Consider the following 14,187-nt stretch of genomic DNA (forward strand, 5'->3'; position numbering starts at 1 on the left):
TATATAAGAACATGTCACAGGTAAAAAAAATTTTTCATTTATTCTTAAGTAAAAGCTAACTTTAATTACTTCTTACCACATACATTTTCATAAGATCACGAGAAATTTTTATATGCATAGTTTCTTTTTTTAATAAAAAAAACAATGTCTTACGTTTCCATGATTATCGTATATACATATATGCATACAGGTAATATAAAATACATTCTATGCCACGAAAGGGAAGATTAATTGACTAATGTGATATATAACGCCGTGGTGTACTGGCTAGGCGTTTTATTGACTGGCTAAGTTAGTTAGCTGCGACATACACACGAGCCGAACGTATGGTGAGTTTTAAAGGCGGCTATACAATAATGGACGAGTGCTCTCGTACGAGAGTGTACATGATAGCGTTCGCCTAGTCTCGTAATGTTTCGGTGTGTCTCCCCTGCTCTCGCTTCCGTGGCGGTTTTGAGTCAAAGGGTCTCGCTTGCCTCGCGAGCGACGGCGAGAGCACTGCTGTACATTCTCGTGCCTTTCAGTTAACATTGAGCTTCCAAGGCGTCCAAGGCGTGTTCTCGATGCGCGCAGTTGCAACTGAACCAACGAGAATGTACAGGGTTGTGCTCGACTCGCGAGGCAGTATAAGAGCTCTCGTCCGGGAGTAGGGTTGCCAGGTCCTCAGACGCAAAAGCCGGACAGACCTGTGAGTTTGTCCTGACATTTGGGTAAAAAATCCGGACATCTTGTTTTTGTGTCCATTTTTTTATAAAAAGTGTAAAACTAATTTTTTTTGTACTAACATTTGGTCGAAAAATCTTGGTGTTTCTTAAAAAATGGAAATCCGAGATTTTCTGATTGCATTTTAATAAAACAAAAGCAAAATCAAGCTAATATTTTTTTATTATAAATCAGTCTCTAAATCTCTTAATCATCAGTCGTTATATTATAACAAAACAAAAATTATTTGATGATGAAATTGAAAAATCCTACCTAAATCCTAACAGGCCGGATGCCGCTTATTTTGGCCGGACAAGCAATCAAAAATCTTACGTATGTCCTGCTTTATCCTAACACCTCGCAACCCTATCCGGGAGTGTACAGCCGCCATAACACATAACTGACCTGATGAGATCTCTAAACAGCAACATAAAGCACATGTTGATGACACCGTTTGTGAGATCGTTGGCGGTGCAGTCGAACTCGAGCAAGGCGTCGAGCTGAGCCTGCAGCACCGGCAGCGTCTTGAGTAACTTCTCGGCGTTCATCATGCGCAGGGAACCTTCCTCCTTACTGCAAACAAAATACAGTTCAATTTTCATTATCTCCATTTTGATTCATATGCGATTATAAGTAAGTAGTAATTGGTAATGCTGTAATAAAACCTTTTTGGACGAGATGAAAAATGGTTGCATAAAAAAACGTAGTCTTTTCTTGTGGATAATATGTTTAAGATTTTAATTGTGAAGCAGGTTTCCTCGGTATATTTCCTTTAACTTCGAACTTAAGATGTAAAATGGGAATTAATATAAACACAAATAAAGCACATTCTGTATTGATGTCCCGTAATTGAACCGGCAACCTTCAATTAAAATCAACGTGTCACGCCACAGAGTCATCTCGTCCATTTAATGATAACCATGAATAGTTCAGAGAAGATATATAATAAAATAAACTCACCCCCTTTTCACCTTGCAGAAGTCGAAGGCAACGGTTCTATAGGAGAGTGCCTTCTCGTTGAGGTATTTGGCATAGCGCCGGATAAACGGCGACATATCATAGCCTAGAGGTATAGAGAATCATTAAACATTACCACACGATTAAACATTACAAACATATAATGAGGTTTTACTAAATGATTATTTTTTTTCTATATTCTGTATTCGGTAAGAATGAACATTCGAATAAATAAATTTAGAATTCTATATTCGAAAAAGTTTTGAATTATGAATACGGTGATAACATATAAAAACTCCATGGAAGCGTGTGGACGACACATAAGAACAAAAAATAAAACAAAATCCGTGCAATGTGTGCGTGCATGTTTTATCTATATAAGTGCATAAACCTAGGTGTACTTACGACCTATATAAAATGACAAGGTTATTGCAACTATTATGAGTCAACGAACAATTATCTGCTGTTTACATTCAATTGCCATATAATTTATTAGATTTACGTCTTCATTAAAAAAATAATGATTTTATTTTATACAGATATCTATATCACTGAACGTAATTGTAAAGATACATAAAAAAAGAAAATAGTTTCCAATATCTTGACTACTGAAAAACGATTAATCATATGAAATTAAATAAAAAAAAGTAGACAAAAATGTCTAACCAAAGTCAATGTCTGATTTTCTCAAAATAGCGTTTTCGAAAAACGTAACGGCAAGCACATACATACCTACAAATAAATTTCAATAAACAACCACGAATCAAATTAAAAAAAAAACAAACTCGCCGAAAAAAAATAAATTTAAAAATAGAACTAAATTGCTGGACATAAAAAAAAAACAGTGCAAGACTAAGACATTTGCACCCACATCCAAAGCGTGTTCTGCTTCACACATACGAGCACATAACAAAGCGGCCATATTGTTTCAACTCACCGATCCGGGCCCCGGCCGCGCCTTCCCGTTGCGATAAGAAATTCAAGTTAGAAAAGGATATTTGATAGAATATGTGAAATATTCGATTGAGTACGAGAAATTTATGTGCGGAAACCAGTAAAATTTAAAGCGCTGTCATGCTTGAATTCATATCCTATAGAATTAAAGAAGATTCTTACAGCTGCTATATTCATTTCGATTTGCTTTCAATTATTAGTCCCATAACATAATTTTACAAGTTTCATAATAAGGAATTAGTTTTATTCAAATTATAGAAATAATAAAATAGGTTTCATATTCACAAAATTAAGAATTAGAGTAATTGTTTTCTTATTCAAATGCAAAGTGATTCATTTGTAAATTTGTTTTAACATTTATGTAAACATAAAAGCATAAATCGGCATCTTTAATACGATTATTAAATAGCATAATTATGTATGAAAACCTTACATAATTCTAAACTGGTTGCACATTGTGTATGCATCATAATTAACAATGAAACGAAATTGTTATTATATAAATATAATAACCAAATAGAATTTAGTCAGAAGAATATGCAGTTATTGACATGCGGTGCTTAATTTTTTTTCATGTTATGTGACAACAGATCTTGTTTATACATCATGCCCAAATAATACAACCTTAAGTCTTACGTGCAATGTATGTATTATTTTCATTCCATATTTAAATGTATATTTTTTTATTTTTTTAAAGAACAAAATTGACGTAATATAAAGTAACCAAGTACATATGTAGTTACTAAAAAATCAAAATCAAAACATACGTTATTCAAGTACTTTTAAAAGCATTTTTGAATCGTTTTTCAGACTACCACTGGTTGGTATCAAAGTCAATAGTTACTCTTTTTCAACATTTCGTATACAAAGTTACTGGTTTCCAAGCACGTAAATATTAACATCACTTTGATAAATAACAATGTATTGGATATCCGTCGGACATGTAAGACCAATGAATCATTAACTACATAATAAGTGTATAATTAATTGCATTTTTTTCATATATCAATAATTATAATGATTAATGCTGCAAATATAATATTAATAAATATTCATTGTTTTAATTTAGTGGCGCTTAGATAGTTTTGTTTTATTATTAACTCTTGAATAGGGTTGCCAGATTCTAAAACAGAAAACCGTGCTTTCATTGAAGCCGGACACGTGCGCAATATTGTAATCAGTACTGGACATGGAAAGTTTGAAAGCTTTGGTACAAGCCTTATGTCTAACAGTGGATGATAATTGACTTACAATATTGCCCTAATAAACAGACATACTATTATTTTAAAATAATTACTTTCAACTCCAAAGTAAGGTTGCAAAAATAGTCATAGCTTTTATGATATTCGGAATTGCCTCGTGCCTGCATTGAACTTGGTGCAGTATGCTGACAAAAAGCTTAACAAAATCCGCTCGGACAGATAACAAATACCCGAACGCATCCGGCTTAAAACTGGCAACCTGGCAACTGCATTTCTTTCCTATAAAGTCTCTTTCCATAATCAATCTCTATAGTATAAATCACTGTACAATTAATATTGCCACTGATTGATAATAATTATATTATTAATAAAACTTTGATAAATACAATGTATTCAATTTCCGTCGGATACGTCGGATCAATGAATCGTTATCTATAATACAATTTTTCCATAAAAGACAATTATTTAACTTCAATTTAATGACAAAAAGTCGTAAATACAAAACAAAATAATGAAAAATTCGTCATATTGAATATTGGATATATTACTCTTTGTCAACGAGAGGTTGTATAAATTCCCTTGAGGGTACAGATAGAAGAAAAATTGATATAAGATATATTGATTATTAACATTACTTTTTGACTTTTATGAGATCTGCTGTGACTTTGCTTTCTCATTTTAAATTTGGAATTTAAATCACTTTAAAATAACCGACAAATTTAATTTACAACGTATTTAATTACGCTGATAGCGGTAATAGCAAATACATATTACACATATAAAATACTTCTTAGAACTATTATCTAGAAAGGAGGAAAATTAGTTCAATGTTTTCAAACTGCAAACCGCAGTTTTTAATCAAGTCTTGAAAACTTTTACATATAAAGATTCTCAAGTTTATAATCATTTATAAAATTTCCAACACAGAATATTCGCATAAAATACACGCAAGTATGAACATTGTTTATAATACGCATACAATAATGAATACGACACAATAAGTGCCTAAGTTTTTATAAGTTAGTATAAAAAAAATCTATACTAAATCTGCGACATTATAAACGGAAAAGTGGAAGAATTTGATACGCTTCACGGCTTAATCATTGTACCAAAATTGATGAAATTTGATATGTAGACAGTCTGAACTGAAAAGAACCCCCCCTCCCGCCTAATAAGCTTAAACTCAAATTGCTTTATTCAATATAGAGAGTGTACTTTCTTACTGACGATCAATTGAAACAGTACCACCGGTTCGGAAAAGTTTCTATTTTTCTATTTGTGTTTGAAACAAAATCACTCATAGCTCATCACAAAATAATTCTGTGAAGACATAAAACGCCAATCAAGGATTGAAAGTACAATTAAATTCAATTACACGAAATCAGGTTAAGTGTGAGATAAGATACGACATTACATTATTATTTTGTTTTGATTAATTTCGATTATTTATTAATGAGTCAAAAATGTTTATATCATCAACCTTGAAATAACACATACAATTGTCACTCGTGGCTTTGCTCGTGTTTTATGGGTTGATTATCATGTTTAAGGCAAAAATAGTACGCCTTTCCTTGGAGTTCAAGTTTGCCTCACATTTCACTTCACATTTCTAATGTCGGTATAGAAGTATAGTATAGTAGTATCACATTTAATCATTTATGTAAATAATCGTTTACTATGCCAATTAATCCAGCTTCTATCTTAATAATCTAATTCCTCTCTCTTTAAAATGCCGAGGACTCGGCTAGGCACTATTTATACTCGGTATACAAAGTTTACTAATAAATCACTATATTCGTATCAATAAAATATATACAAAAAACACAATTTATTTGCTTTTATTATATACCGTTTTAGTGATACGCTGTAAGAGTCTATAAGATTGAGAGTTAATCATAACAATGATTTTCAATTGATATTTACATGAACTTAACCAGGAGTACATGACTTCACCCACCTCTATGGAATCTATCGTTACAAACCTATTTTCGTAACGAATAAAAATATTCTTCATACAAGAATTAAAAAAAAAATCAATTAATTTGAAAGCGCTATCAAATCGCCAGAGTAATCTTTAGAGTGACTCATTACAATACGATTTATGTACCTCCACGATAGCTGATATAATAATACCCCACGAAGGTTTATTTATAAAAGTATAACCATTCGCTTTAATGCCTGTGTGACCTTCTCTAGCCAGGAGAGGAGGTCTAATACATTTTACTCCCACAGGGTCGGAATTGCGATTCAACAAATAAGTATTAGTTATTATTGCCACCATTCCACGCTATTAAGTTTTATGCATCTATTTTTAATTTATAATACCTCATAATACGTCAAGAGCTATGTTGATAAAGTGAAAAATAACATATTACTTTAATTATTAATATGATTATATTATTATTAGCTACTATATATTATTATGAATGGTGGAAGGACACGTCTAGTCGGGGTCGCGTAGAGTCGATGAACTCAGATATCGGGTCAATATGTAATTACATATAGTATAATGGCCGTGACTGGCGCCAAGGCATCTTGGCATAGGCTTCGAAGCTGAATGACGTATTCGTTACGTAAGGTTTTTTGAAATGAGGTTTCGCTGTTACGCTTGTATTATCTGTACTTATATATTTTTGACGTTATGACAATAGGCTATTTGACAATGCAAATGTTTGTCACGTGACACAAAACGCTCCTGATTGGCCTAATCCCGGCCAGTGATGAAGTCTCTTTCTTGTAAAATTTGCTTTTTCTACTATATGTACCACAGATAAAAATACAGGAAAGTGACGTCACCGATCCCATTGCAGCGCCATATTGTCCAAGTAGCGTTTTTACGCGCTTTTTAAATATGGAATTTTTAATATGATATTTTTCGGCAAATATGTACTAGAAATCAAAAACACAACTTGTACTGGGTTCCTTAACTTCTACTAAATATTATAAAATGGATTTTAAAAACCAGTCAAATAGCCTATTTTACGTTGTGTAAATTTTATTAAAACACATTATTTGTGGGTTGAATTATAAGCAAATTGCTTAATGATTATAAAGTATATTATAATATAGATTTTTCCTATATTTTAACACATTTTATATACAATCGTATTGTATAAAAAGTACTAACAAATTGAAAAGACATATTTATCATGTCATCTCCAAAACATGCAACGTTGCAAATGTTATAACATGAAACATTTCAATTTGACCTCTTTACTTTGTTCGAATGAGGTCGAATCGTATAGTAAGTTCTAGAACATTTAGGCTTTCTTGGCATATAAGAGATATCATTTAAATTTTTCACGAATTAGTATTCTGAATAAATCCAGTCCTATTTAAGCTCAAGGACAGATCTACAAATCGCACTTATACTTTACCAAAACGTTAAATCATAGTATCATCACCATTTTACAGAATCCTCTATCAATGAAAACCGAATGTAACGAGAATAGTTAGAAAATCATTTAAATCGAAGAGAAATATATGGACGACGATACACATTGTATTTGCAGCATTAATATTGATTATTATTAATAATAAATATATAAAACGTACTTAATAAAAGAGATAACATACCTTGCACTCCACTTTTATCTAGGAAATTACTTAGTTGAAACGTTGAATTACTCGACGCTAAGTATTGTGTGAACCGCTGGAATAAAACGAAAAAATACATATTATTACAATATAATATTAATAAAACTTTTTATATACAATGAATAAAATAAATAAATATTGTAAAACATCACACACATTACTTTGGACCCTATACCAATTTTTGAAGTGGCAATGTCTATAAACGTGTTCTACACTTATCATCAGATGACCCATTCGTCCACCGCGTACTTATATATATAAATATACAAATAAATATATAAATATGAGACAACATCACATACATTACGCTGATCCCAATGTAAGTAGCTGAAGCACTTGTGTTATGGAAATCAGAAGTAACGACGGTACCACAAACACCCAGACCCAAGACAACATAGAAAACTAATGGTAATCTACATCGACCCAGCCGGGAATCGAACCCGGGACCTCAGAGTGGCGTACCCATGAAAACCGGTGTACACACCACTCGACCATGGATGTCGTCAAAATATATAATAATAAAATATTGAATTGCAATTTGATAATTAATATTTAATACTGGTTTTGGTAGGACTTGTTGGTCAGAGCCGAGATGGATCAGTGGTTAGAACGCGATGATCTAACCGGTCATTACGTGTTCAAACCCAGGGGTGCACCACTGAATTTTCACGTGATTAATTTGTGTCGTTTGGCGTTGAAGGAAAACATGGTGAGGATGGATGGTGATGGATACTTGCATGTATCTAATTTGACGAAAGTCGGCCATATATGTCATATAACCCGCATTGGAGCAGCGTGAAGGAATATGCTTCTAACCTTCTCCTCAAAGGAAGAGAAGGCCTTATCCCTAGAGCTTTAACGCTATAAGATACAATAAGTAAATTCCAATTATTGCCTAAAGACACCTTACTTTAAAGAGAAGACTGGGCTCATAACATTCTCTTTTGAATTGGGATTTGGTGGGCATATGTGTCAGAAATGACAAGAGGGAGGTTTCCCAACGAAGTTAATCTCTTCTTAAATCACAAAATAATATTCTTTAAAAATCGAGATGATTTCTAGTCCACCTCGGCTGTGCAGACATCCCAAGGGTACAAATAAGGTTTGATAGTTTTTATTTATTTATTTATCTCTCGTATCCGATATACGTCATATACGAACGTAAATATCTCCCAAGAGATATGGCCGCTCAGCTATCTATTACAGGCAGGCTTGCCATCTAACAACAAAAGGATTTTCAAGTCCAAAACAAATCTGACACCTGTATATATTAATACGATGTTACTTATAAGACATTATGATAATTTACATAATCAATTAAGACAAAATTGTCAAATTCCTTTAATTTGTGTTAGTTACTTTTGTACATAAAAAGTTTGAGCATTGTTTAATATTTTGTAGTATAATTACAAAATTAATTCTTCCAAAATCGTTTTTATTTAACGTCTATGGCGCAAAAGGAATAACTATGATATATTGTTGATCGTTGATAGGAGCTTTTAAAATATAGTACTTTACTATGGCAAAATATAACACTCATTATATAACTATACTTTCGATAAACAGCGTCATAAGCCCGTCAGTTATATTTCACTTATAAATATACAAACAACATAATGTTAAAACTTCTTAAAACGCCAAATTAAAAATGTCCATCAAATGCTAAAATGATAGAAACGATCTATCAAAATAAAGGCCGCCGAATCTTTAAAATATTACAGTATAAATACATTTCCGTTGAAAATTGCTTGAGATAACTGAAAAGCCTTAGGAAAAACTTGGAGCGTACAAATAATGGCACTATTTATTTAGTCAACCGTCGTCGCACTCCAGACGGATATAAAAGGAGGGACGAAAATGGAAAAGCTGAGAAATATAATCTACATACATATTGACGCTGAAAATGAAGTTAAAAGTGTGATTACATTACAGTGTAGTCGATAATTTAAATTCTTTATGTGAAAGTGAATGAGTTTATTCCGGTTTTCACGCATCGACGTCTAAGCTAGTTTTTTTTTCATCGAACATCTAATATGTACGCATAGAATATTTTATACACATCTATACTGAAGATTTTGTCTTCGGTCACCAATCTCAAGGGAGACCAGCTCAATACGCTGGGCTACGTAACATTGCGTACTAGCGACTGATCTCTTCGAACGGGTGCAATTTCGTAATAAAGATATATATTTTTTTATGGTATAAGTTGGCGGACGAGCATATGGGCCACCTGATGGTAAGTGGTCACCATCGCCCATAGACAATGACGCTGGAAGAAATATTAACTATTCCTTACATCGTCAATGTGCCACCAACCTTGGGAACTAAGATTTTATGTCCATTGTGCCTGCAGTTACATGAATTACATCTACTAACACTGTGAAGTAATGGAGCTTTCGACGAGTGTTTTTTTTTAATCGTTTCAATAGTTCCGGAGGTTATTCCCTACAAACAAACCAATATCATATCATTTATAACCCGTTGGGATGTCAAATCTGATAAGATCGGAATCGGATCTGTCATGCGCTTGACCAACGGCTCCATCTGATGCACCGTAGTGTAGTTTGCAGTGTACTACCAACTTCCAGACTGTTAGAGATTTTTTCGACGGAAAAACTCAATAACTTTTCATCAGCCCTACAGTTTATAGTCATGATCCACCGCATCTGCCGCTCTATATAGCTTAGCCTTCAAGCCTACCTAAAGGCTATACACTTTTCTGGTTTTGTACCATTATAAACCAAGGAGGAATCTATATCTAATTGTATCTTAGATAATGTCGTCAAGTTAAGTTTCGCTTGAAGAGTGCACAGCTTGTGACATAAACTGAGGGTGCACGTATCCCTTTTTAGAAAATTAATTAAAAATAGATAGTTGTGTTTTGATGATTGATGATTTTCAATATCAATTTGAGTAAGTATTAAAATTGAAAAAATCTTGAATTTTCTTAAAATCCCCGGAAATGCAGACATTTCTAGTTAAATACATACAAACAACCATTTACCACACTAAATAAAAAAAAGCATTGTTACACGTGCGGTACGTTGTATCAGTTACGTCTTATAAAAATCGTGTATTAAATTAACAAATATAGCTAACATAAAAATAATTAGAAAATAGAACGTTATAGCCATCATCCTCAAATAAGTCTGAGTATCATCCTTTCCTTATCATCAATTTAAGTATCAAAAAAAAAAAAAACATTCGTTGTAGACAAACGTCAAACAGCAGAACGAAACAACTATTTAAGATTTAAATATAGAACGCTCGAGACAGCTACCCTCAAACTGTAGGCATTTATATAATATCTCATTTCGCCCGCCCCATTCCACCGAGTCACGTATATCACAATATAGACTTTATTGCTTGGGAAATGACGTCGCAACGCAACGATTAATTATTCTTATTGAGATGACACGATTTCGTCGTGACAAGTGATGTTACTCCACTTCGGATAAACGACTGAATAAATATATTTTAAAACGCGAATAAATCTAATTATTCTTTTTTCAAGATCAACTGCAACAATGTCAAAAAGGTTGTATCAGATAGTGGCCGCTGATTGGTCGAAATTCGACCACAATTCATTGCCTTAACTTATTTCTTTATTTTCACGTCGTGTCTCGTTATTTGTACTATGAACGTAAACTATGAATATTTTAAACCAAATAAATATGCGTGCGTAACAAACGCATGGTTGGTTTATGTATTTTTTTTTGTTATTATTTAAAGTATTTATAAATAATATGCTTCCTGCAAGCCTGCTCCGTATTAACTTTAAATGTGAGAAATTTCGTATTTCTCCATTTGCAAAGATTTTGCTTCATATATTAATATGTATAGAAATTAATAATCTCTATCGAACGAATTATCATTTTTTAACGTTTTATGTAAATATTAAATGCCGCCTCTAACACATTGCGATTCGAATCGATAGTTATAAATAAAACGAGATATTTTACGTAAGCACGTGAAAAAAATATTCAACGATGCATTACCAAAGAACGTGCGAATCCAATAGATCGGTTTGCGAATGTTTATGCATCAGCTGTTAAAAGATTGAACGGGATAAAAACATAAATTTTAACTAATATTAGTGTATTGCAATATAATAAATAAAAACACTGACGTTCTATTTATAAAAAAAAATATATATATTAATTTATTAGACTTCTAATTTGAATCCTTTTAATAATAACCATAAATCAACGATATAAGAAAGTCCCCCTAGTCGGAAGGTGTATGGGACGCTGTAATTAGTTTTTATTCACACAGTTTGTAGGCAAAAATAATCACCTCCCGAAACATTCGCAAGCCGAGATTCCAAATTTAAATTAAAAAAAAAAACTAGAAACGCGTTCGGAAAACAAATATCGAAGTAATTTCTTTAAAAAAATCATTCACGAAGAGTAGTATTCTTATCGCATACATAATGAACTGCAGCGATACGTCACTCTATGGTAATTAATTTCTCCATTCAACCCAAGTCGAGTTTAATTTCCGCAAATTCTTAGCATGTGTCACTTTGCATGTTATAAATATATTATCGTAATGATTTTATTACATAATCCATTCGTAAAATGATATCTATCATCTGGTATGATAGTCAATGAACTTGCATCGTATGTCAGAGGTGACTGGTTTGATTACCTTCTACTTTTGACAGACTAAAGGAGCAATTATGTTCGAAGCGAATGCTTTTTGATCTGCATTTAACTTACATAGTGCCGATTTCGGTTTTATACAAGATATTATAAATCAAGACTCAAATGAGGTTATATATCTTTTGTTTTAAATTAAATTTTCAAATTTGGAACAGTATACGTAACAATGGTAGAATATATCCAAATTTTTAAAGAAAGTTAACTTATATAGAGTGCTATCTCTGTCTTGTGTTTGAGGTTGAAAAGGGATGTTAAAAGTCTTAAAACCGTGTCAAATCATTATTTGACTATAAAGGTTATATACAATAGGATCGGAAAACAGTCGAGTCGTTTTTGTATATATATTAATAATGATAATTACAGGATGTCTGTGGTAATAAACAAGGAAATAATTGAATAAGATACGTTAAATGGCCTGTTACATATTATTCTACGTGGAAACTGTTAAAATCCACCTTTGATTTAGATCTCATATTTATGATCTATAGAATATGGCATTATTATTGCATAAATAACTTAATTGAGCAGGCCTCAAAATTAATAAGTAATTAATAATATATTTTTTTAATTATAGTTAATTTTACTATTATTTTAGGGAAGTTTTGGTCAAAAATCGAAACATGAATGAGTTGTATTGTTGAGTTCTTGTTTAAAGGCTGAATAGGAAAGGTGAAACTATATTTACAAGGGACAGAATAATCTATTATATGTAGTTCCCAAGGTTGGCCATCGTTCACAATATTGGGAATGCTTAATATTTCCTACAGAGTTAATGCTCGGTGGTTACCACATGCCATCAGGTGGCAAGTTTACACGACCACTTATATATGGTACTTGCTGTACCTGCGACTTCGTGTGCGTTTGATTTAAACAAAAAAGTTTTTTTTTGTAGCCTCAGTTACTCCTTATTACATCAGCTCAGATATTGAAAGTTCCGTCAAAATCATTTCAGCCATTTTAGAGATTAGACGGAACAAACAGTCCGACAGACAAATGTTATTTGTTTACATGTACCGTGTATACACTTATAAGCATTTAGTAAAACAGACATTCCAATTTTTTTAAATGTGTGGATGGAAAAGACGGACTACTTTTTATATTTCCATGACTTATATACCATATCGGTTATGATTTACACGTCTCAGCTGTATCTAATTCAAGTATCAAGACATATGAATCGAAATTCTAAACTATATTACAATAACAATATTCTGAATTTTAATTAAGGTAACATTACATTTACAGCTCTATGTCGTCAATGCGACCACTTGTGTCAATAAATGTCTCGCTATTTTAGTATACACGGATCACTTTAGCCGCATTGTGTAACACTACGTTTATACAGTTATGGTCGGTATGTCAATGACATAAAGGTTACATTGATATGAGCTGTCATATGATAAATAACTGTTTAATTTTGAAACATTTACTTCCATATACAGTGTAAACTCGATATAACGACACTGAAGGGACTGTGCATTTTATGGCGTTATAAAGAGTGGTCGTTAAATGAAGAGAAGAAAAATCAGAATTCGAAAAAAAAGTTTATTTTAGTCTATTGTTAGTACTTATGTACAAAATATATATATATATCTTATTTGAACGCTATTGCGTATACTCTGTTATTTTTGTTTGACGCCTTTTGCTGCACGACCAATTTTGTTGTATAAAGGAATATATAAAGGAAGTAATTTTCCAATAATTTAGCTGCTTTCAGAACTTCTTTAACGCTTGGCGGAGGCTCAAGCTCATCCGTCTCATCTTCTTCATCTCTTTATTCTTGAACCTCAGTTTTTTCTCACTGAATCCAAAATTTCTATGTCTGTGAGTGAAGCCGTTGTAAACAGGCAGTTGTCTACTTCGATGTAGATTTGAAAATTTACCGTATTTCCTGTCATGTTAACCTGCTGAATCCACTCAGTTAATGGAAGGTCGTCGTCGCTATCAAACTCAAGTTCTGTTTCCACCTCATCAATCGTAGAATACATATGATAACGTTGTAATCCATGACTCATACTTATTAGGCATGGTCACAGTCTACACGAGCAAGCAATCCCAATTTGTAAACAAATTAACGAATTTCTTAGAAAGTTCCTAATGCGTGGTGCCGA

The 14,187-nt window shown here is 32.5% G+C and overlaps 1 protein-coding gene across 9 annotated transcripts in view; it reads right to left on the minus strand.

Moving 5' to 3' along the window:
• Positions 1-14,187, minus strand: part of LOC124538832 (phosphatidylinositol-binding clathrin assembly protein LAP) — a 49,770-nt gene that overhangs the window by 14,420 nt on the left and 21,163 nt on the right. For 8 of the 9 annotated variants that reach the window (XM_047116049.1, XM_047116054.1, XM_047116052.1 and 5 more), the window contains exons 3-6: positions 7,392-7,467; positions 2,597-2,617; positions 1,663-1,765; positions 1,108-1,275 (exon numbers count right to left, since the gene is read on the minus strand). In XM_047116049.1, the coding sequence (XP_046972005.1) occupies positions 1,108-1,275; positions 1,663-1,765; positions 2,597-2,617; positions 7,392-7,467 (368 nt within the window). The remainder of the gene's footprint in view (positions 1-1,107; positions 1,276-1,662; positions 1,766-2,596; positions 2,618-7,391; positions 7,468-14,187) is intronic. The other variant, XM_047116048.1, reaches the window with a different exon arrangement.

This window comes from Vanessa cardui, chromosome 21 (assembly GCF_905220365.1).
Source record: "Vanessa cardui chromosome 21, ilVanCard2.1, whole genome shotgun sequence".
In the NCBI taxonomy this organism is placed as follows: domain Eukaryota; kingdom Metazoa; phylum Arthropoda; class Insecta; order Lepidoptera; family Nymphalidae; genus Vanessa; species Vanessa cardui.